At 40.2% G+C, this 20,921-nt stretch overlaps 1 protein-coding gene across 1 annotated transcript; it reads left to right on the top strand.

Moving 5' to 3' along the window:
• Positions 1 to 1,159: 1,159 nt before the first annotated feature.
• LOC119726708 (protein phosphatase 1H-like) lies at positions 1,160 to 15,566 on the top strand. The gene is made up of 8 exons (XM_038198513.1): positions 1,160 to 2,081; positions 2,700 to 2,820; positions 3,589 to 3,855; positions 4,804 to 4,916; positions 8,137 to 8,340; positions 9,992 to 10,163; positions 12,096 to 12,247; positions 13,026 to 15,566. Exons 1-8 carry the CDS (start codon positions 1,828 to 1,830, stop codon positions 13,231 to 13,233), a joined length of 1,491 nt encoding a protein of 496 aa, XP_038054441.1. The 5' UTR covers positions 1,160 to 1,827; the 3' UTR covers positions 13,234 to 15,566.
• Positions 15,567 to 20,921: the final 5,355 nt, after the last annotated feature.

Below are 20,921 nucleotides of genomic sequence, written 5' to 3'. Positions count from 1 at the left end.
CTCACATGTGTTTACCTATCCAACGCTAAGGGGCGTCCTTCCCCACGGGCCAAATTAATGACGTCATTGTGTTTCATAGGTCACTGTACAACAAGATACCGAGTGTCCGACCTTCCTCACGAACGATCCTTGATGTCATCGATATCTATGTTGTGCCCATTCTTGAAAATCACGCATTCTCGAGAATGGGCATGCACATTCTTGAGAATGTGCAACTGGATCCTTGCTCAATCTTGGCAAAAAATAACTCTTCCAGATTGAGCGCACATTCTCGAGAATGCGCGACAAGATAACGGTCTTGTCGATGCCGAGCACCGGCTGCGCTTGGCAAGTCTAGCTGAATCCTCGTTCACTGATTCTCAATAATTATACTGTTGCAACGCAAGGCTCTGAAAAGTAGAGTGGATATGATAAGTAAAGGCGTATTAATATGGGGGGGGGGGACCGGGAAAATATAAGAGACATAATAATACTAGTGCAAAGAATTCTGATTTTTGGGATAATAAAAGCGGGGGGGGGGGGACGTAAGAATGAAGAATGTGAAGAATGAGAATGATACTACGACATCCCATAGTGCTAATGCTATTTCCCATTTAAATTGCCACCAATTTATTGTTCACATCCCACCATAACGTCGCAGAGCTGGATTCTATCTAGTCAAAAGAGCAATTTTGGCAGCTTCTGGACATCGTTTTTTTTTTTGTGGCACGCATATGATACATGCAGGGACTTGTAACTTGTCTAGCCTAAACAAAGCACTTCCCAGACTAGTTCCCAGTCCTCCGTTATTACAAAACTTCCCATAGTGGGCAGAAAAAAGCAATAATAACAGGTTTAATTTGATTCAAATTATCGTAATTATACGAGTACAGAAGCATAGCACATTTTCTTTCCTCTTTATATGAATTGTTTCCCTTTTAACCGCTATACAATTCATTTAACATAATTATGTCGTGCAATGTTTGTTAAGATTGGGCAAAATTCATAAATTGTGCACGTGATATTCCCAACCAATCTTAAGAATGAGCGCTCACTCTTAAGAACGCGTGCTCGTTCTTAAGAATGGGCGCTCATTCTTAGAATGCGCGCCCATTCTCGAGAATGTGCATGCCCATTTTCGAGAATGCGTGATTTTCAAGAATGGGCACAACATCTATAGCCCAGCCACAGAATTTGCGCGACTGATCAGCTCAGCTCAGCTCAGCCAGCCGGCCTGGCCTCGCGATATCGTATCGCCCAGTATAGTGTGAGCGGATGCAGGATAGAACTTTTTAGAAGAGAAGTGTCATGCCCCGATAAACTTGCATATGTTGTCATGTCTTGTCGATCAAGTCTGAAAAATCATGTAAAAAAATAAGTCATGCCGGAGCTACATGTGCAATAACAAAGTCAGACTTGACGTCGAAAGCAAACTCAGTGATCGTCGACTAGGCCTATCTTTAAAAACACTTACATGTAGCAACTTGTTACTGCGTAGTGCGCTGATGCACACATGAGACAGTGAGGGCCTATTCGTTATGTTCAGATGTTTCTCCTATTTATAAATATAGCGACTTGACCTTCGTGCTTTGCGTGTTAGTTAGGGTCAGCTTCAGTACTAAAGTGAGGAACTGTACTGTCATGACTGTACACTCAGTGACTGACAAGAATTATTTTCAAAGGAATTCAGCATCATCTCAGCCCAAAACTGAATTTCACCTTACAACAGCAATGACTCTCAATTAAGTCTCCTCCACAAATCATCACAGTGATGCGGATGTTTGAGAAAGGCAGATTCTTGTGGGCTTAGTGAATGCAACATGAGCTTGAACCCAGTGATTTGTAATCATGGCCATGCTCAACCGCTTCCGCCAAGTCGTCAACAATGTGATGACTAACATGCAACAGAACCGTAACCTCAAAGATGTGGAGGATATGGACAAAACCAGTGGGCGGGGCCTGCCGGAGAAGTATTCCTACACCAGGCCCGAATTTCTCCACTTGAGCTCCGAGGAAGTCTCCATAGCCTCGGACTCGATCATCAGACCTATCATGGTTCCCAGGGATCTATCCAAGTTACCGTGGCATTGTGGATATGCAGAGTAAGGGATATGGAAAAAATGTTGCAACCTGACGACACTTCAGCGGTTGTGTACAAAGTCTTATGGAGAGTCACGAAAATTTTCAAAGTATTTCCTAACAAAATTGGAAATGTTTCTCAGTCCCAGATTCATGTATTATCATTATTTTTGGAATGACTGACCTTCATTGAGATGATTATAGGCCTATGAAGAAAAGAGGTGGCATCAGGTTGCAACATTTTTTTTCCAGGGATATTTTGTATTAGAATTTAAAAATATTTGAGAACCTACGTGAGGAATATTTCATTGACTGACTTACAGTGGGTTGTGTTACGACCCAACTATAGCAATTGCCCCAACTATAGTTGGGGCAGTCCCAAGTTCCCAACAATAGTTGGGGAATTCCCTAAGTCCTGCCTGCAGTTGGGACGATCCTATCTGTAGTTGGGATCATCCTGCAGTTGGAATGTCACTGTTGAATTAGTATGTTTGATATACATCTATATCTTTTTTTGATTAACACTGAATTATGTAATCTTAGATGTACTAGAGTCTTATCTCTCTTCGTTTGTTTTAGTATTAAAAGAGGGGGAAAATTGAAGAAAACAAATATAAGTATCCTTCTCTGCATCTCCTCAGAGTAATGAATGGAGGCAAGAGCAAACACAACGAAGATCAAGCAGCTGCCGGACATTTTGTCCTCAAGGGTCACAACCAGGAGAAAGTGGAAGTTGGGGCAGACGATAGACCCACAACTGGAGTAAGTATGGACACCAGTGCTGTAGTCCAGTCAATCACAAGTCCGGTCACATGCAAAAACACAAGTCCAGTCACGTGCAACAGGTGATTGAACAATTACAAAAGAATCTTTTGACACGGTTCATTTCAATAGTTTGTGATGTGAGTTGAGACCAGAGGACATGGTCTGGACTTGTGATGGAATATGTGAGGTCCTGTCATGGACTAGATTACAACACTCAGTTCTACTGATCCTGGCACTGAGACGTGCGAAGAAATTTTTCCTTTCGGGAGATGTAAATATTTAAGGGCAAATCCAATATTCGGGTGGCATGGGTGGCATGGGTGGCTTGTGCGTAAAGCGCTCGCCTCTCACCAAGGTGACCACGGTTCGCATCCTGGCTGCAGATTGCATGTGAGTAGAGTTGTGCGTTGGTTCTCTCCTGTGCCACGTGGGTTTTTCTCCGGGCCCTCCGGTTTTCCTCCCTCCGGAAAAATCAAACACTTTCGATCTCAGGCTGTGCTCCGTGGTCATATATGGGTCGATGTGGCCGGCAGCCATAGGCGCCTTTACGTGCCAGCGGCCCGACCACGTTGTAGCCACGTCCTTCGCAATTCAGCATACCAGCTGCGAGTAAGGATGATTAGCCTCCCAAATTATTATTATTATTATTATTAAATGTTCACATCTTTCTTGCTGCTGCACACACCGGTATATTTGATTTTGAACCGACATGGTAATAAATTTATGTATTTTTTGTTCAATTTTCAAATTTATTCCCAACACCAGGACCCAGATGACATCCCGATGACCTACTTTGCCATTTTCGACGGCCATGCGGGGGCTGGGGCTGCCCTCATGTCTGTCAACACCCTCCACTACCAAATCCTAGAGAAGCTAGACCGAGTCTACGAGCTCCTCATCAACAGTTCGCCTGAGCATCGGCAGTTCTCACGCCGGGGGGACCTGAGACCCAGCAAGTGGCCCTTCGCGGAGAAAGAGGTGTCGGTGGAGAGCCTGGTGACTGGAGCACTGGAGGCATCGTTTGTTGATATGGTAGGTGTGTGCAGTTCTGTACTCATGTCCACGGATCATAAGTCCTCAAAAGTCCTCAAAAGTCCTTACAACTCCGTCACAACTCCATCACAAGTCCATCACAAGTCCTTACAAGTCAGTAGAAGTCCATCACAAGTCCTCACAAGTCCATCACAAGTCCATCACAAGTCCTCACAAGTCCATCACAAGTCATCACTAGTCCTCACAAGTCCATCACAAGTCCATCACAAGTCCTCACAAGTCATCACAGGTCCATCATAAGTCCTCACAAGTCAATTACAAGTCATCACACGTCCTTGCAGGTCCATCACATGTCCATCACAAGTCCATCACAAGTCCTCACAAGTCCATCACAAGTCATCACAAATCCGTTGCAGATCCTGTTAGTGGCCACCTATACTGGACTCACTTTGAACTAGAAGTGACTCCTAGATAGATGATTCCTCAAAAAAAGTGGGAAAAGATATTCCATGCTGAGTGTGGAATTTATCATCAAATTCTGGCCCAGATGTAACATCCAAGTCACCAAAGCCCAGTTTTGCCATGTCTATACATTCGGCACTGTTCTGTGATAGTTTGAAATTGTAATTTAAGGGTGTTTTTATTGACAACAGCCCTTTTTCGGAAGGGACCCGTCTATGAGCTGAAGTCAATTTGAATTCTGATGACAACATTATTTGAGAATTAACCCTTCGTCATTAACCCTAGCCACCCAAAACCCTTCAAAATCCAACTGCAGGTTTTGTTGGAATCTGTTGGAGTTAGTACTGCACCGGTAAACTGATAACGCTTTACATGGGGTCAGGCATACCACCATAATCAGAGTCCAACAGTTTGGGTGTAGAGTTTACCATATGGTGTTGGATTTTGCAAGAGTGAAATCAATTAACCACATTTTCCTGGCGAATGAAACCAAAAATATGTTAACTTTTTCTTTTTGACACTCAGGATGACCAAATAAGGCAAGAGAAACTCTACTTCTCGGTATCAGGAGGCTGCACTTCACTAGTGGCTTTATTCCTCCTGGGAAAACTGTACATAGCCAATGCAGGAGATAGCAGGTATTTAGCCATTTCACCTTCTGCCCTGTGGCTATGGATACCCTGAGTAGCAGTATCAATAGTAAAACCTGAAGCCGTAGTCACTAGCCAGCTGATTTGGAAACGGTTATTATTAGCCATTTCACCTTTTGCCCTGTGGCTATGGATACCCTGAGTAGCAGTATCAATAGTAAAACCTGAAGTCGTAGCCACTAGCCAGCTGATTTGGAAACGGTTATTAAAGGCTAAGAATTTAGCACTACTGCAGAATGTTGACATAATTTAGGAATTCCTTAGTTGAAGTGGAACTGGGAGTTTGACGCGTTGTAGTATGAGCATTCTTTGACAATTGGTTGTTCTTAGTGTGTGCACTGAAACTTGTCAGACAATGAGAAGTTTGAAAAGAATTATTGAAAAAATAGGAGTATTAATTTGTTTAAATGTTGTGAAGGAATTTCTTCTCTCAAGATTTCCAACAAGTGTACATAGCAACAACCAAATTGTCTGGTTTGAAGAATTCAAAATGTGTTACTGCATTAAACTTTTTCAAAATACTCTGCTCCAAAATACAACACACATGTTTGAGTAGTACATTAACGACAACCTTGAAAATGTTTTTTTCTTTTTTTTTTAAATGGAATGTACTTTCAGGGTTTCAGGTGGGTTTGGAGTAGTGATTTTAACTGTGCAATAAAAAAACTAGTATGAAACCAAAACAGTCTACACAATAACCAAAATAAAGTGTGAGGAATTGCTTGTGGTTTCTATCACAACTGTTTGGCAAATGTTAGTGCAGTCATAGAATTAACAACAAGCACCTGCACTAGTACATTGTATTACATTGTACATTGTATTACATTGTAATACATTGTAATGGCAAGAGTAACTACATATGTTACAGTTTGGGGAAAAACCCCAATTTGTTTTTGGGTAAAAATACACTCCTTGGTGGGGAAAAAACCAATGTATTACATTGTGTTTAATTCATTGAAGAATCTATACAACCATAGAGTGCATGTTCAGGCGGTTTCGGGCGCTACAGTGAGTAAAAGGCGGGGCGGTTTTGAGCACTACAGTGTCTAAAATGTTAAAAAGGTTTTTCCAATATATCATTGTGACAATGGCTATAAAACATACATTTGTCAAGGGTGACAACCATAGTAAAATTATTTTTTTATTTTTTTTATCTTAGCATAAATAACTATTTTGAAATGAGCTTTGCCAAAATACCTTAACATTGGATACAAACTCTGGGTTTTTCCACCATGGAGTATATTTTTACCCCAAAACAAATTTGGGTTTTTCCCCAACTGTAACTTGTCTAGTTACTCTTGCCATTACAGTGAGATATTTACTCTGTTTGCACCAATATCAGCTTGTAATTTCATAAGTATGTAGTTGATAACATCAGTGGTGATAATAAATGTGCCCTTCATTCCAATGAAGCAAAGTTCAAGTGCATCCAAATGTGCATACAACAGACGTGCTCACATAACAATTCATGTACATGTAGGTACATGTAAACCACATAGAGCTATATTAAAGTGAAGCCTGCTAAGCGCATCTATGTTTGTGCACAAACCTATGGGAAACTTGATAATTAGTACAGTTTTAGCACGGCTATTTGATCTGCGAGGCCGAGACGCCCGAAACCAAAACACACAATCAGCAAATGAGCCTTTCATTTTGCTCTGCACAAACAAAAATGTGTTGCATTTAGAGTACATTATTCGAAAATTCATTTCATCTGATTTCATTATGCTCTACGAACACACACCAGGACGGCTTCAAAGTATCTCCACAGGGGAGAGCATTATACAATACTCTAGTAATTTAATATAACTCTATATGGTAAACCTACAATGTAACACTAATAACCTCACAAAAACAAATTTTTACAGTTCCTGTTCTGCTAATTTATGTACAGTGGCGAAAAAAATCTGAGAACAATTAGCTCCAGGTCTATGTGATCATAGTTACATACATTATGTATGATCACATACATTATGTATGTGATCACATACATACATTATGTATGTGATCATACATAATATAGGTTATGTTCATGTTTACAAGTGACATCGTGGATGTTTATCAGAATAACATGCAAAACCAATTTAGGCCGACGTTACTCACTCTTTAGCCAACAAAATTCTCCAAATTTTTCTTGAGGCAAAGACAAGGTCCTCAGTATTTCACCAGCCAAGTTTGAAGTCTCAATTCAATTTGTAAAGGAGACTTTTCTTTAATATTTTGCACCTGAGAGTGAAGCCAAGTGATTTCAATTTGAAGCCTAAGACTAGACTGGCACATGTTCAACTGTTTGAAAACCACCCTTTAGTGGCCTGGAGGCAGACTATAGAGAGATGTGTAGAAATAGAGCTACATGTAGGTACCAGACAATTCTTTTGACACAGTTGATTGATGCATTACTAAAGGGGGTGTTGGACTGGTTGTTTCAGGTGCCAGTCTCTTTTCTTGTGTTGCATGTTTTCAATACCTAACGTTTCGATTCTCACACACAGTATCGAGAGTCCCAAATTTTTGGACTACAATGTAGATGTTCATATGATTATTAAAAAAGGCCAAATGATTACAAGCCACATAATGTATTCTGTTGGACTTACAGTGCTGTGGGGAAAACTTGCAAAACAAGAAGATATAGACTGGCACATGAAACATCCAGTCCAACACATCTTTAATAGTAACTGAGTAAAGTATGTCAACAACAAAAAAATCTGGTACCGGTACCTATATAATTTTACCACAGTAATACCACTGTTAGTGTTCCATCTTTTGCAAAAGATTGACATGAACAAGTCGAGTCTTAGGCTGCAACTTAAAATAACTTAGCTTTTAATACTCTCTTGTACAAAAAGATTGACAGAAAAGGACTCCTTTACTGTTTGAATTACCTCAGTGTCTCAATTTGACTCATGAAATTTTATCTCTTTTTTGCGGAAACTTTTGAGAATATTGTTTGCCAAAAAATGAGTAAGTAAAGTTGGCCAGGTTTGTTTTGCATGTTTTTTTTCTGCACTTTGGGTCTAAGTCCTATATGTATCATACACCTATCAACAATCTGAGAACCTTAGGTCAACTTAGGTTGTTTGTACACTGCAACCTTCAACTTCAGCTTTTACGGCCCCTTGAATAATGGTTTAAAGGTTTTATTTATTTGATTTTTATCATTAATCAAACATTGCCACTCTTTCTGCACTTTTCCCAAATCCCCCATCAGGGCCATCATATGTAAGGGGTCAGAGGTCATTCCCATGACGACCGACTTCAACCCGGTAACCGAGAGACAGAGAGTGCAATATTTAGCGTCTGTGAAACCAGAGCTGCTGGGCGGTGAGTTCTCCTCCTTGGAATTCCAGAAGCGGGTCCACCGGAAAGACCTGGGCAAGAAAGTGATGTACAGGGATTGCACCATGACAGGATGGTGAGTATAGACCTTTATCGTGCTGCCACCATTTCAGTCATGTTCCCTGTACCCAATATCAATACTGAATGATGATAATTTTTCGTGCAAAAAGGAACCAGACTATTTTTCCTTCCAGCCTTGCTTTGGTTATGTTGATTTGAATGGGAAAAAATCAAGATGGCCGCAACATGATAATGGTCTATCATACATGTACATGTGTTCTCAAATTGGATCTCATTTTGCAGATTTCTTATTTTTATTTTATTTATTAAATGGTTTATTTAACTCTCCCGTCGCAGCCCGAAGGCTGAATTGTGGGCAGGTTTACACTAAAAACATAAGTAACATTAGTTATCTCCATTTCATGGAGATTCTGAGCACAGAAATGTTCTAAGCAGAGAGAACTTTCGACTTAGCACAAAAAGGTTACCAGCCAAAATGTCATCAATAGACATTGCTTTCACTGCTTCTCAGCAGCACTTCTGTTAAGCACATACATAAGCAATATTTTCTGCAGTTATAGACTAATTTAATAGCGACAGCCATTTTCTGCGTTGGCACCAGGTTCGCGCGAGTTGCGCTCATCAGGTAATATGCATGCACTCGTTTGACCAAAATGCACACACGCCTTGTCTTTAAGAATGCGTGCAGCATGCGCATGCGCAAAAGTAGTGCACCCTCGAAAATGGCTCCTAATTTTGTTCGGCGAATTACACCATAGCAGGTCTATGCAATTTGCGCTAGCTATCTGCCCAACCCATCCATTTCTTTTCTTTTTATTTATACCATAAATTAATGTGGGAATTATTGTAATAATTCACGTTTAAAAGATAATTAAATTCATTCTGTTCTGTAATACTTATCTTGATGAATGTGTCTTGATTCTAAGCAGATTCATAGATTTGTTTCGAAGTTTGTAATGTCATTTTAGGTTGAGGTGCAAAGAGCATGGCATATTTTGTTACTCTTATATCACTCACAATTAGTTGATAATTTGTGATATTTTTTAAACTACATCAAAGTAACACATTCTTTCTCAAAATGCTATTCGTTACCTTTAAAGAGGCATTCGCACGTTTCCCAGTTCCGGAGAGTAAACATCCTTGTATTGCAGCATTTCAAAACTTCAACCATTTGAATTCTTGTCTCCAAAGGAGGTGAAATATTTAAGAGAAAAAAAAACAGATTCCCTGTATAAAACATAGTGAACACTTGGTCTTTGGAATGTTTGACAGGCCCAATGAGCAAGGGTAATAATGATGCAGTGCCTTGAGCACCAATTCTGGTGGATCGTCATGCTTTATCAGGGGTGTGAAATATCAGCTTTAAAGCTGATTTCAGCTCTTTTTTTTTTTTTGATTTCAGCTTTTTTCCCTCACTTGCTGTGTACATAAGAATAGGAGATTTCCAAAGTTAGCTTTTTACACCTTTTTCAGCTGTTTTCAGTTATTTTTATCAGTGGTCACTCATACTTCTGTTTATAAATTTTTTAAAATAAAATTTCTAACATAACACTTCTGAAGAAGCACATTCTTCAGCATCCTTTCCAACTTTTTACAGTTAGTGCAACTGTTAGTCTGTAGTGTTTTAATCACAGCAGTCTCATCTTTGAAGCTCACTGAAGTCAGTACATTTCTTACTATTAAATACATTAATGTTTCTTTGCCAGGACGTACAAACTGGTGACAGAAGAGGACCTGAAGTTCCCCCTCGTGGTCGGCGAGGGCAAGAAGGCACGCCTATTGGCCACGATCGGGGTGACCAGAGGGTTCGGAGACCACGACCTCAAAGTCCACGGCACTGATATTGCCATCAAGCCCTTCCTGACGGCCGTGCCAGAGGTTAGACAATGTATTAGACTATCAGCTTCGGTCCAAAAATTGGGCCGCCAGTATCAAACGATCGAAAGGAGCAACGCTCATAGCATTTTTTGGCAAGGTATGCACATCTAGAGTTGGAAAATGTGTGACAGCTTTGCAGTGTGAGCGGTGGCAGTTTTTTTTGGTGTTATAACTTTTAATTTTTTTTTCAAAATGGCCGCCAATATGCTTGTTACCAGATTAATTATATGTGGTGACAAGCATGTTTTGACTGTCATTTAAAAAAAAAGTGATAGCACCGAAAAAGCTGCCCCCGCTGCAATGCTATCACATATTTTCCAACTACTGGGATGCATACGTTACCAGAATCACAATGAGCATTATTCCCCTCATTTGATACTGACCAAACACCAAGCTGATGGTTTATATGGCATCATAACAACATCAATAATAGATGTGTGTTGATTGCACTGGAGTCTACCAAGCATGACGCTTACTGCTTGAAATGGATATAGCATTAGCGATAGCTCTATGAATCATTCTTGGAATCCATCTTCCCTCCCCCCTTCCCCTTGGGAGGGGGGGGGGGGGTTGTATACAGGCTTGGTGGTGTGTTAATAGCGCAAGGCAGTCTTTTAAACATCTGAACTTCTTAAGATTGCTATTTGTGTCATTGTTGAATGATTTAATGGTGGTTTTACATCTCTGATAATGACTTTGTACCAAGACCTCGCCTCCATAGTCAAATTACAAGAGATGATATATTGGCATTCTCTGGTTATAGAATTACGTACGGGTTTGCATGGTTTTGCATTGTTGCCACTTATGCTGGTTATTGAATTAAAGGAAATAATTGATTTTAGATATGAGTTTAGATATCTTGTTGCAGATCTTGGTTTTTCGGAAAGGACTTCCTTGTTCATAGAGCGTAGCTATAGCAATTGTAGCTCTTTACATAACCTCAAAATCTTAGGTCCTTTAAAGGTACAGTCCATCATTTGTAATTTGTGCATTTTGTTCATTTGAAGCAACAAAGGTGCTCAAAATCTAAAGAAGGATACTGAACAACAAACCTGATGAAGTTTCAGCTCAGCTTCAGCTGTATATTCCAAGAAAAACAGCATTCTAGGATCTCGATTTTAAATCAAAAGTTGCTGAATCATGTTTTGAATTGGGCCTGAATTCAGTGTCCGAGATACGTTCTCACTGAGCCGATTGCAGCTACGCGATGTCGCGCACTGATCCGACAAATTATAGCAACCGCGCACGCGTGTGCGATGTGCCAAATATAAAAAAAAACAAACTACTAATGGAAATTTCCAACGGTGCGTCTTTAGATACACCATTGAAAAGGCCTTCTTTCGTTGATTTCTTCAAAATGACAGCTTGCCAGAAAGAATAATTTCACAGGGAGTTTAGTCCCCTTTCAACAATAATTACATCAGATACTTTTTGGAAAGCTGCAAATGATGGACTGTAGCTTTAAATTCCAATAGTAGAGTTTTCCAGGATTTTAATGAAGGTAAATCCTTTAACTTCATCCTGTAATAAAAGGAAAAACTTGCAGGCTTTCTTTGATACCAGTTGAATAAGCCAGTTGGGTATCTCGATCAAGTAGTTCAGGTCAAAAGTCATTCGGGATAAAATCGCAGACACGATGTTACGCAATGTTACGTGATTCTGCTCGTAATCAACGCACAAGCCTCATGCGACTGTCTCCTTGCGTGTTCATGCACCTTTGATGAGCACATGATTATCCCGAATGACCTTTGACCCATATCAGTGTGCGAATACGCAATTGAAATACCGAACTGGCATATATATTGGCAGCTTAATACCTCATACGAGATTTGTACATACATTTTTGGCATTGGAACCCCAAACTGAACATCCATAGCCAAAGAAAGATATAATTTTTTTTCACACGGTATAATTTCTTTTTACTCCCTACAGGTCAAAGTGTACAACCTGTTTGACCAGGAACACAACGAGAACGACGTCTTAGTCATGGCCACAGACGGCTTATGGGACATCCTCAGCAATGAGAAGGTGCTGGAGATTGTCATGGAGGTTATGCTTAGCTTCCCTCCAGGAGATTACAAAAGGTAACAAAAAATGTTTTTGGCCAATTTTGTGGAACTGCTAAACGCAGAAATTGGCTAAGCACAGAAAATATCTGCTTAGTTAATTTGTGTACTAAGCAAAACACATTTGAGAACCAGTCATAGGCAATATATGTTGTGTGACATTTTAGCTGGTAACCTGTTTCTGCTAAGCGAATATTTTCTGCGCTTAGCAGCTTTGTGAAATCGGCCCCTGTTTTCTTGCTTGTCTTCTGTAAGCTGGCTTCTCCGGGCTTTCAAGTTAGACTGCTATGGGCTCTCTGGCTGGAACTGTTGAAAGTCCCATGCAGTTGAATTTTGTTCAGTGCATTAGACGTTTCTCTGGGTACGCCATCTTGAAAACTAAAGAAAGGCATATAACGCAAACAAACATGGCGGCGTCAATGGTGCGTGCGATGAATGAGTGACTCTCGCAAAGTTAGAGCAGATTGACAATCTTACAATTGGATGGAAAGCTCGATTTCATCGAAGCATCGATCCACATTCTAGAGAGGTCATGTTTCTTTGCATTTTGAAGAAGGATCTTATCAAAATAAAGCCCAAAACCAGTGTTGGAACTGAAGTTTCCGTGTTAGTTTAATACACGTAGCACCGCCGTCAGCGAAACGTCAAGATTTTCTGTTTTCACTGCTATTTCTTGCTGCGCTTTCTGAGCTGATATAGCACCTGTTTAGCAGGAAGTACTTGCACAGGATCTGTGACATGGCTTGGAGATAAATAAAATGCGTTGTTATCAATTTTTATTTATTTGTTTTGTCAGGTACGCCTCTGCAGCCCAGGAGCTGATCATGGCTGCCAGAGGCATCCTCAAAGCCAACGGCTGGCGGACCAAAGATGGCCGACAGGGCTCTGGCGACGATATCTCCGTGTTTATAGTCCCCCTGTGTCATCACGTCGGCGTGTCACCCCAGAACAGCTGGACGGAATCCCAGGAAACCTCGGGCCTCTGCTCTGACAGTCCGCAGTGAATTCTGGGAATATTTTCACGGTGAGCCGAAACAAAAAAATTCAGGTGTGCCTGTAAAAGTTAGAAATCAGTACAGCCTGTAATTGTTAAGCAGTCTAATCGCAAAATGTGGGAAATCAAGTTGAAGATTACAATGCACAGAGTAATCGGAATAAAGTCCAGTAAAAGTGAAAACGCTCGTTGTTGCCAAATTGGCTTATTAAAGGGTATGTGGAGGGACAGTAGAGGGCGGTGTGTGCCTTACTCACATGAGCCAAATGAGGGCGCTTTCTTGACAGTGTTGGCATGAAAGTTAAACTCTACATATGTGGTGAACGGCACACAATGCATACAGCACGTGCGCTATTTCTCCGGTAGTGTTTGTATTATAAGGGCGCACTTATGCAGTGGTGCGATATGGAAAACTTGGTGCTAAGTTGCCTGCACCTAACGGGGCTTTCAACCATTTTTGTCTAACCACTGGCTGTCAGAGTTGTGCATAATATAGTCTACAGTGGTTGTCTGTGTTTAGGATTGGGTTATTGCTGAAAGCTCCGTGCATGAACTGTAGATACTATGACAATGTGTGAAACGCCCATGCTCAGGTTATCTGTGCATGGATGTCGTGTGTTTCCTGCCACAAAACGCTGCGTCCTGTAATTTTATCATGTTGTGCGAATGTCGTACTATTATCTATGCCTCGCATCATGAGACTGCTGTATTGCACGTTGATGCGTTCAAATTCATGGTTAGAGAGTTAAGGCACACGTCAGGTCTAGGTTTATAGGCACTTTCACACTACAAAAAATCTCTGTGTTGTACACAGGTCCGACACGTGTAAACTAGACTGACCTTTTCACACTACAAAATTTAACACGGCACTGAACCGTGTAGAGCGCTCGATCCGTGTCAAAACTAACACTGCTCGGGAGGTGGGTTGAGAACTCTCGATCCGTGTGGAGACGTCCGACACGTGTTGAAAGCCGTAGTATGAACACTTCTGGGTTAAGTTCGCCCCGTGTAACCACGGATCGGACCAGTGCACAGCAGCATCACACACTGTAGTTGTTAGCAACGAACAAACGAATAACCTTTGACCTGCTGCCCTGCCACGGCTACGCCCTCGCCTGCTTTTTCGCGCGTTCTTCGTCCGACGCGACATGTCCGAGAAAAACGGCCAGAGGTCAGAAAAAAAGACCCACATGGAGTGCTAGTGAGTAGGAGGTGTAGGCATTGCTGGCTATTGAAGCTTTATACAGATCCGTGTGAGGCGGCCGGCCGTGTGTGTAGTATAAAACGATCGCACAATACATGGGTCAAAACATAACATGTGTGGCACAAATGCTGGTGTTGCGTTGAGTAGTGTTAAAACGAAGTGAAATTGAACCGTGCTGAAATTTTAAGAGGTCGACACGGGTTGGAACCACGTAGATTTTGACACAGATCAGGCGTTCATAGTGTGAAAAGGCGTTTTGTCTGTGGTAGTTAAAGAGCCCATAATACGTTAGAAATACTAAGATATTGAATCCTTCCTAAGCAGTACTGTCTGTGTTCAGTGAGGTGGTTGCTTACCTCAGCATTGACATTATGATGCCACCTTTGTAAATATGTACCTGCGTCTCTGTTTGTGTTTCAATGCTTTTAAGTCTCTGAACCCTGAGTGGCTTTAACCTCGTTATAGAGGTGACTTCTAATTAATAATAAAAATTGTGCACACACTTGTACATGTGTGTGTGTGTGTGCAGTGCGGAGGTACTGTTATCCAATGTTCAACTGCAGTGTGCATACTAAGCTGTGGCGTTTTTGCGCGAGGTGATAGAGCAAGTGAGTGTGAGCGAATAGTGTCAGTGGCTCACAAGTGACCTTCAGTACCGATAATCTTTTTGTGAGCGGGTACCCACATATGAAGTCCGTATTCCTTCATAAAGACAGGGCTTCACCACTCTTTCAAGTTCTGGGGTCATTTTCTCGTAGCTCAGGAACTTGCTAAGCTTAGAAAATATTCGCTAAGCGAGATTGGGTTACCGGTTCAACCCATGCAGAGTATATTGATGGGACTGGTTCCCTGCCGATTTTTGCTAAGCACACATTAGGAGCTCCACGAAAATGGGCCCCGTTGTCTTGGTGAATATGACATGCCCATTGGCCAGTATATTCTTTTTTGTTTTTAACGGCACGTACCGGTACGTGTATGAGGATCACTATTAGCCCGTGCCTCATGCCTGACTGTAGTGAATTGACCTGTCGCAGTAGAATCGCGTTAGAATTGCGTCAACGCAGCTTGTGAAATAATGTCTAATTATATGATAAACAAATGGATGCGAAAGCTAGCGTACAAAAATTTCATAGGGTTGTCTAAAGCCCGGTTCATACTTCATGCGAAAGCGAATGCGAAGCGAATTTGACGTCTTAAAACATTCTCTGCGAAATTTGCCCGAGTTGAAATATGTTTAACTTTTACGAATTCGCAGCGCGAATACTTGCCACGACGTCACAAATTCGCATTCGCTTTTGCTTTCGCGCAGAGTATGAACCGGGCCTCAGGGGCGTGGAAACTCGCAAACGGCGATTGGTCAATTGTTGTTAGACAGATATGTCTGTTCACCAGAGTCGGAAACACAAGCGTGTGGATATATCCTTTACAATGCTGGATACGCAATTAAATAGACCTCTTGTGAATTCATTGATAGTCAAATAAATAACCTCAAGATGGCTGCTGTACGCATATAGTCTATAGGTGGATCATCACTTCAGCCAATCAGTCACTTAAGTGGGCATTGTTCGTCGGCAGATAGGGAAAATATTAGGGGAATTGTGCCTTTGAAGATACAAGCATGTAATTCGGCACATAGTCAAAGTATGTTTTAAGAAAGATATTGGGCTATAGGGCCATCGCAGATTTGTCCTTTGAAAATATCGGTAGAATAACTTTCAAAATTGTCAAAATGGCTGCCATTGCTTGTTGTTCTAGGTATATTTTTTTTCAAAGGACAACTCTGCGATGGCCCTGTAGCCAAATATCTTTCTCATGACATACTCTGACTGTGCGCCAAATTCCATGCTTGTATCATTAAAGGCACAATCTCATCACCTATCTGCCGTATTGTATGTATTCCAGTAATTATGAATAAAAAAAATGACCTTGATAAATATTGAAATCTGAAAACAAAATGCAGTTGTCGGCGTGCTACATGTATATCAGCAGAGCATGCTGCAAATAAGTGAAAACAAGTGTCGTACTCAGTCAATATTCCATTTTAATTTAGCCCTCTCATTTCTGAAACTACCTCTCCCTCGTGCCCTATTTTCAATGGGGAGCGCTGATAAAATCCTACAATCAGGCACTCTTTATATAACTAAAAGTGAACAAATGCACCCTTCTCATTTAGGGGCAGACCGTTCCCATGTACGTCAAATTGTTACATTTTTCTAGTGCATTTTTTTTTATGGAATTTATTTTTTGGGGGGCAAGACAACATTTTGGGGGGGCTAAAGCACCCCCTAGCCCCCCCTCCCCCTATAACCCCCACTGATCTGAACAACCACAGACAGTCCAAAAAGTCGATCCTGTTCCCCTGCCGTGCCTTTTACACAAGCTTGTCACCAACAGTCAGATCACAATTCAAGCAAGCACTGTGACTAGTCAAATTCAGTCAACAGACAAAAGCAGGCAAGTGGTAGGCACAGTTGGCTTATCGATCACCTACAGTCAAAGTATAGCTATATCAAGCTACATAAACAGTCACGGCCAGTCAATCCTGCTGTATGTAGGCTGGGAGCTCTTAACTGTTAAAACAGTCACTTGATCGATTTTGACTTTATTGGACAACTTTGTACAGAATGTATGTTTGCTTAGGACGGTTTTAATCACTTGATGCTGGGATTATTTTTGACTGAAAAACACCATTTTTGAAAAAAAGACAAGATATGTCAGCTAAATTTTAAAGTTAAGTCAAACATCACAAATACTGACTCTTGTGAGACATGTGTACAATATTTGTACGATACTTCTCACCGTAACTTCATATTTTGCAACACTCCAAGGCCCGGCCACGAAGCAATATTTGCTAGGATGACAGGCCGTGTATAGCGGCCAAGCTCAAGTTCAAAACATGGTGTGTACAAAACCAATGGGAACCACTGCCGTGTATACATGTCTACCGCCGGAGATTTAACCCCTCACCCTCCGATGGGAATGTACATTGCCGGATCGTGTTTACACGACCCACGGCATTAACTGGTTAAAGTAACTGGAATGTTACAATATGTTCACTGTATTCCAAAGTTATTCTCAACCAAAAACATATAAATTCAGTAGGCAATATTATACTATGTTATAGGAAAAGAAATATTTAAAATCCACTACCAAGTAGTTAAAAGGTAGGATCTTTACCTAAATGTGTTATAAGAGTTCTTTTTGTGCACTATTTTGCAATAGGCTTTTAGTGAGCAGTGATTAATGTGGGAAATGTATGGGAATCAATTGTTGCCATTGGAAAAAAAAAAGGATTCACCTTGCCATTAATAAAAAGGAGACGTAATGAGTTTAAAAAAAGAGGGCCAAATGATATTGTCAACATTTTAATACAGGCTAGTCAAATATGTTTTGCTTTGACTGGAGTCTTAGGGATGATCAGGGATTGCTGATGTATTCACATACATAATGAATGACGACTGGACATGTGAACATTCTGTTGGGAATAAAATTATTAAGAACAGGTGTTTTAAGTAAGCATTTGCTTACTTTACGCATGATTACACTTAATGCATCGGCATGGTGTAAATGTACTGGTATAAATAAATACTTCATGCATATGTATGTATGATTTAGTACTTATAGCTTATTGAATAAATATTTTGGGAAAGTACACTCAACCAAAAAAGAAAGTCCCCCTTAATACTTTTTTGTCTAACTCAAAAACTACTGGGCACATCTTGCTCAAATTATGACTGATCAGTGCAGAAATTCATTATGCAATTTATGAGAAATGGTTCTGAAAAAAAGTTGCACTTTTGTATACGTGCAAGGTGAGTGTGAACCACAACTTGCACGTATACAAAGTGCAACTGTTTTGGGTACCATTTGTCATAAATTGCATAAATTCATACACATTATCACTGTTTTGGGCCAAATAAAGAGTATGGCTGGATTGCTAAGGATTTGTTGTACTGATTAGTCGTTATTTGAGCTAGAGGTGCTCAGTAGTTTTTGAGTTAGACAAAAAGTATTTGAAGGGGGGACTTTCTTTTTTGGTTGAGTGTATTTCGACATGGGCTTCCTGGTGTTGTTTTGGCTTTCATATCCTGTGGATAATTGAACATTCCAAAATTCAAAAAAAAAAACCATGAAGGGCAAAACCTTATCTAATATTGAATTTAAATCACACTGGATCAACAATGGTTACTTTGTACGCCCAAACGCATGGTACAAACAGTAGTACATCAATTATGAATTTTGTTATGAGCACGAACAAAGAGTTTTACCAGTGTATGGGTTTGGTCCCTGAGTAAAGAATATGGAGTACCGAAGTAAATACATGTACGTCACGCGCACAAAACGCGCGTGATTCAGCCTGTGAACCATCAAGCGCGCGTGCTCCATTCGTTTGCCCTACACTTCCTGGTTTTAAATGACGTCACACTTCGGTACTCCATTGAACATCAATATGACTACATGTATACCTCTTGTGTTTTTCAGTACATTTGATGAGAACAAGTACATGAAAAAGTACTACCGTTCCTTGGAAGCAACATATATTTTTGGTGCATGATATCAATTTCATTAAATTAAGGAAATAATGATTACCACAACTCTGTCCCTTACTGCTTGCCAGTGTGAACAGAATTCAACTAGGCCTACAACTACAACTCATTTGTAAGCAGCTGCATTTTTACTCTCTGGTTTTTTTTTGGTTTTTTTTTTTGCCATTTGATGCATTACTGTAGTGGTTCAGTCTTTTTCGAACTGTGTGGTTCCTGTACACAAATGTGGGATTATCAGTTTCCAAGGATTGTGACACTTGTGTCTGTTAACAAGGCATTTATCGTAAATTGCTTTCATGGCCGCAATTGCTTCCATGAAATGTTGCAGTCTGATCAAGACTACGTTTGAACCCAACCTTGGGATCGTGTTGCTTGTGTCTGTAAGCAAGATACTTTGCCGCAATTGCTTCCATGAAATGTTGCAGTCTGATCAAGACTAGGTTTGAACCCAACCTTGGGATCGTGTTGCTTGTGTCTGTAAGCAAGATACTTTGCCGCAATTGCTCCCATGAAATGTTGCAGTCTGATCAAGACTAGGTTTGAACCCAACCTTGGGATCGTGTTGCTTGTGTCTATAAGCAAGATACTTTGCCACAATTGCTTCCAAATGGGGGATAAGTATGTTGCCTGGGTAGTGATAAGTTGGTATGGATTCCGTGCACAAACAAGAGAGGGCGCATTTTTACCCCTTTTAAGAGCCTTGGATGAGACACACAGCATGCGCGTACTGGTTCACACGCGAAGTACGCACGACTTATTTTATTCTGAATATTGCTCAAACCTTCGTGTGAGCGTCAGGCATCATCGGCAATGCCTCCCCCAACTCTCCCTTCCTTACCGTTGAGGGGGTAATTGTGCACAGAGCCCACACAATTGAAGATCTAAATCGGGTTGAAAATCTCAAACCTTGGCTGTTAAACAGCTTAATGAATTTCTCTCTAACTGCGTACGGAATTTCTGTCATTAAATTATTATTGAAATTTTTGTGTAATGAATTTTATAAGTAAGTTCAATGATGGGGTTTCCATGCTAATAGCTAGCTAGAACCAGAAAACTTTTATTTCAGATATGAGGTGCAAATGGAGAAAGTTTCGGAAGTCAAGGGAAAGGTTTATTTTAAACAGCTTTGTGGAAAATAAATTCCAATCAAAGATCGCAAGTCTTCGTGAAATTTTATTGGACTCTTTAATGTCCACGAATCGGTGGGTACATTTGTAAAGGTTCTATGTATGGATTATTTTTTTTTCAAAGAATGAATATATTCGTTTATTGGACTTTTGAATTTAGGTTCGCCACGGAACAGTACAAACTATGTGGAATTTTTGTGAATTGCAATACAGTAGCAATATAGCCTGTAGGTACTTGCACAGATTCTTAGAAAATATGTTTAAATGTGTATTTAATTTACATATTCAATTGTTAGTTTTTGACAATTTTTGCCATATTTCATCTGATTATATTTTGTAATATTATAATTCAAAGCCTTAAAAGCCTAATCACTCACTAATCGTAATTACCAGTTTCTAGTACTGAAAGTACTCAGAGTAAAATCTGTTTCACTATTTTTAATTTGTATGTCTTTTAAAAATTGTATTAAAAACACTTTTTTTTTCTTTCTTTTTTCCTCACTTTGCCAAAGGAAATATTTGAAATCATTGATTTAAAATTTAAAAATAAAAAAAACGTACTTTGTACAGTCGGACATTAGTTCAAAATAAAGATGCAAACGATGCTCAAAATGAAGTGCTTTTTTGCAGATTTCTTTTTCCTTGTAGAAATATAGTTTCCAGGTTTTTTGTGTGTGAACAAACTGAAGAAGACCCAAATATGTCATTAAAAAAAAAACGCTTGCATGGAATAAAGCACTGAGAAAACATAATTATAATACATAGTGTATAGTGAGTTAAAAAAACAACAATGTATTTGAACTTCTAAATAGGCGAAAAG

Source organism: Patiria miniata, unplaced genomic scaffold (genome assembly GCF_015706575.1).
Source record: "Patiria miniata isolate m_02_andy unplaced genomic scaffold, ASM1570657v1 HiC_scaffold_2, whole genome shotgun sequence".
In the NCBI taxonomy this organism is placed as follows: Eukaryota; Metazoa; Echinodermata; class Asteroidea; order Valvatida; family Asterinidae; genus Patiria; species Patiria miniata.
This window is presented reverse-complemented; position numbering and strand designations above follow the sequence as displayed.

Coding starts and splice junctions, on each gene's coding strand:
- LOC119726708 (XM_038198513.1), top strand. CDS start 1,828: ATGGCCATGCTCAACCGCTTCCGCCAAGTCGTCAACAATGTGATGACT. Junction 2,082..2,699: donor TGGCATTGTGGATATGCAGA/GTAAGGGATATG, acceptor GCATCTCCTCAG/AGTAATGAATGGAGGCAAGA. Junction 2,821..3,588: donor ACGATAGACCCACAACTGGA/GTAAGTATGGAC, acceptor TCCCAACACCAG/GACCCAGATGACATCCCGAT.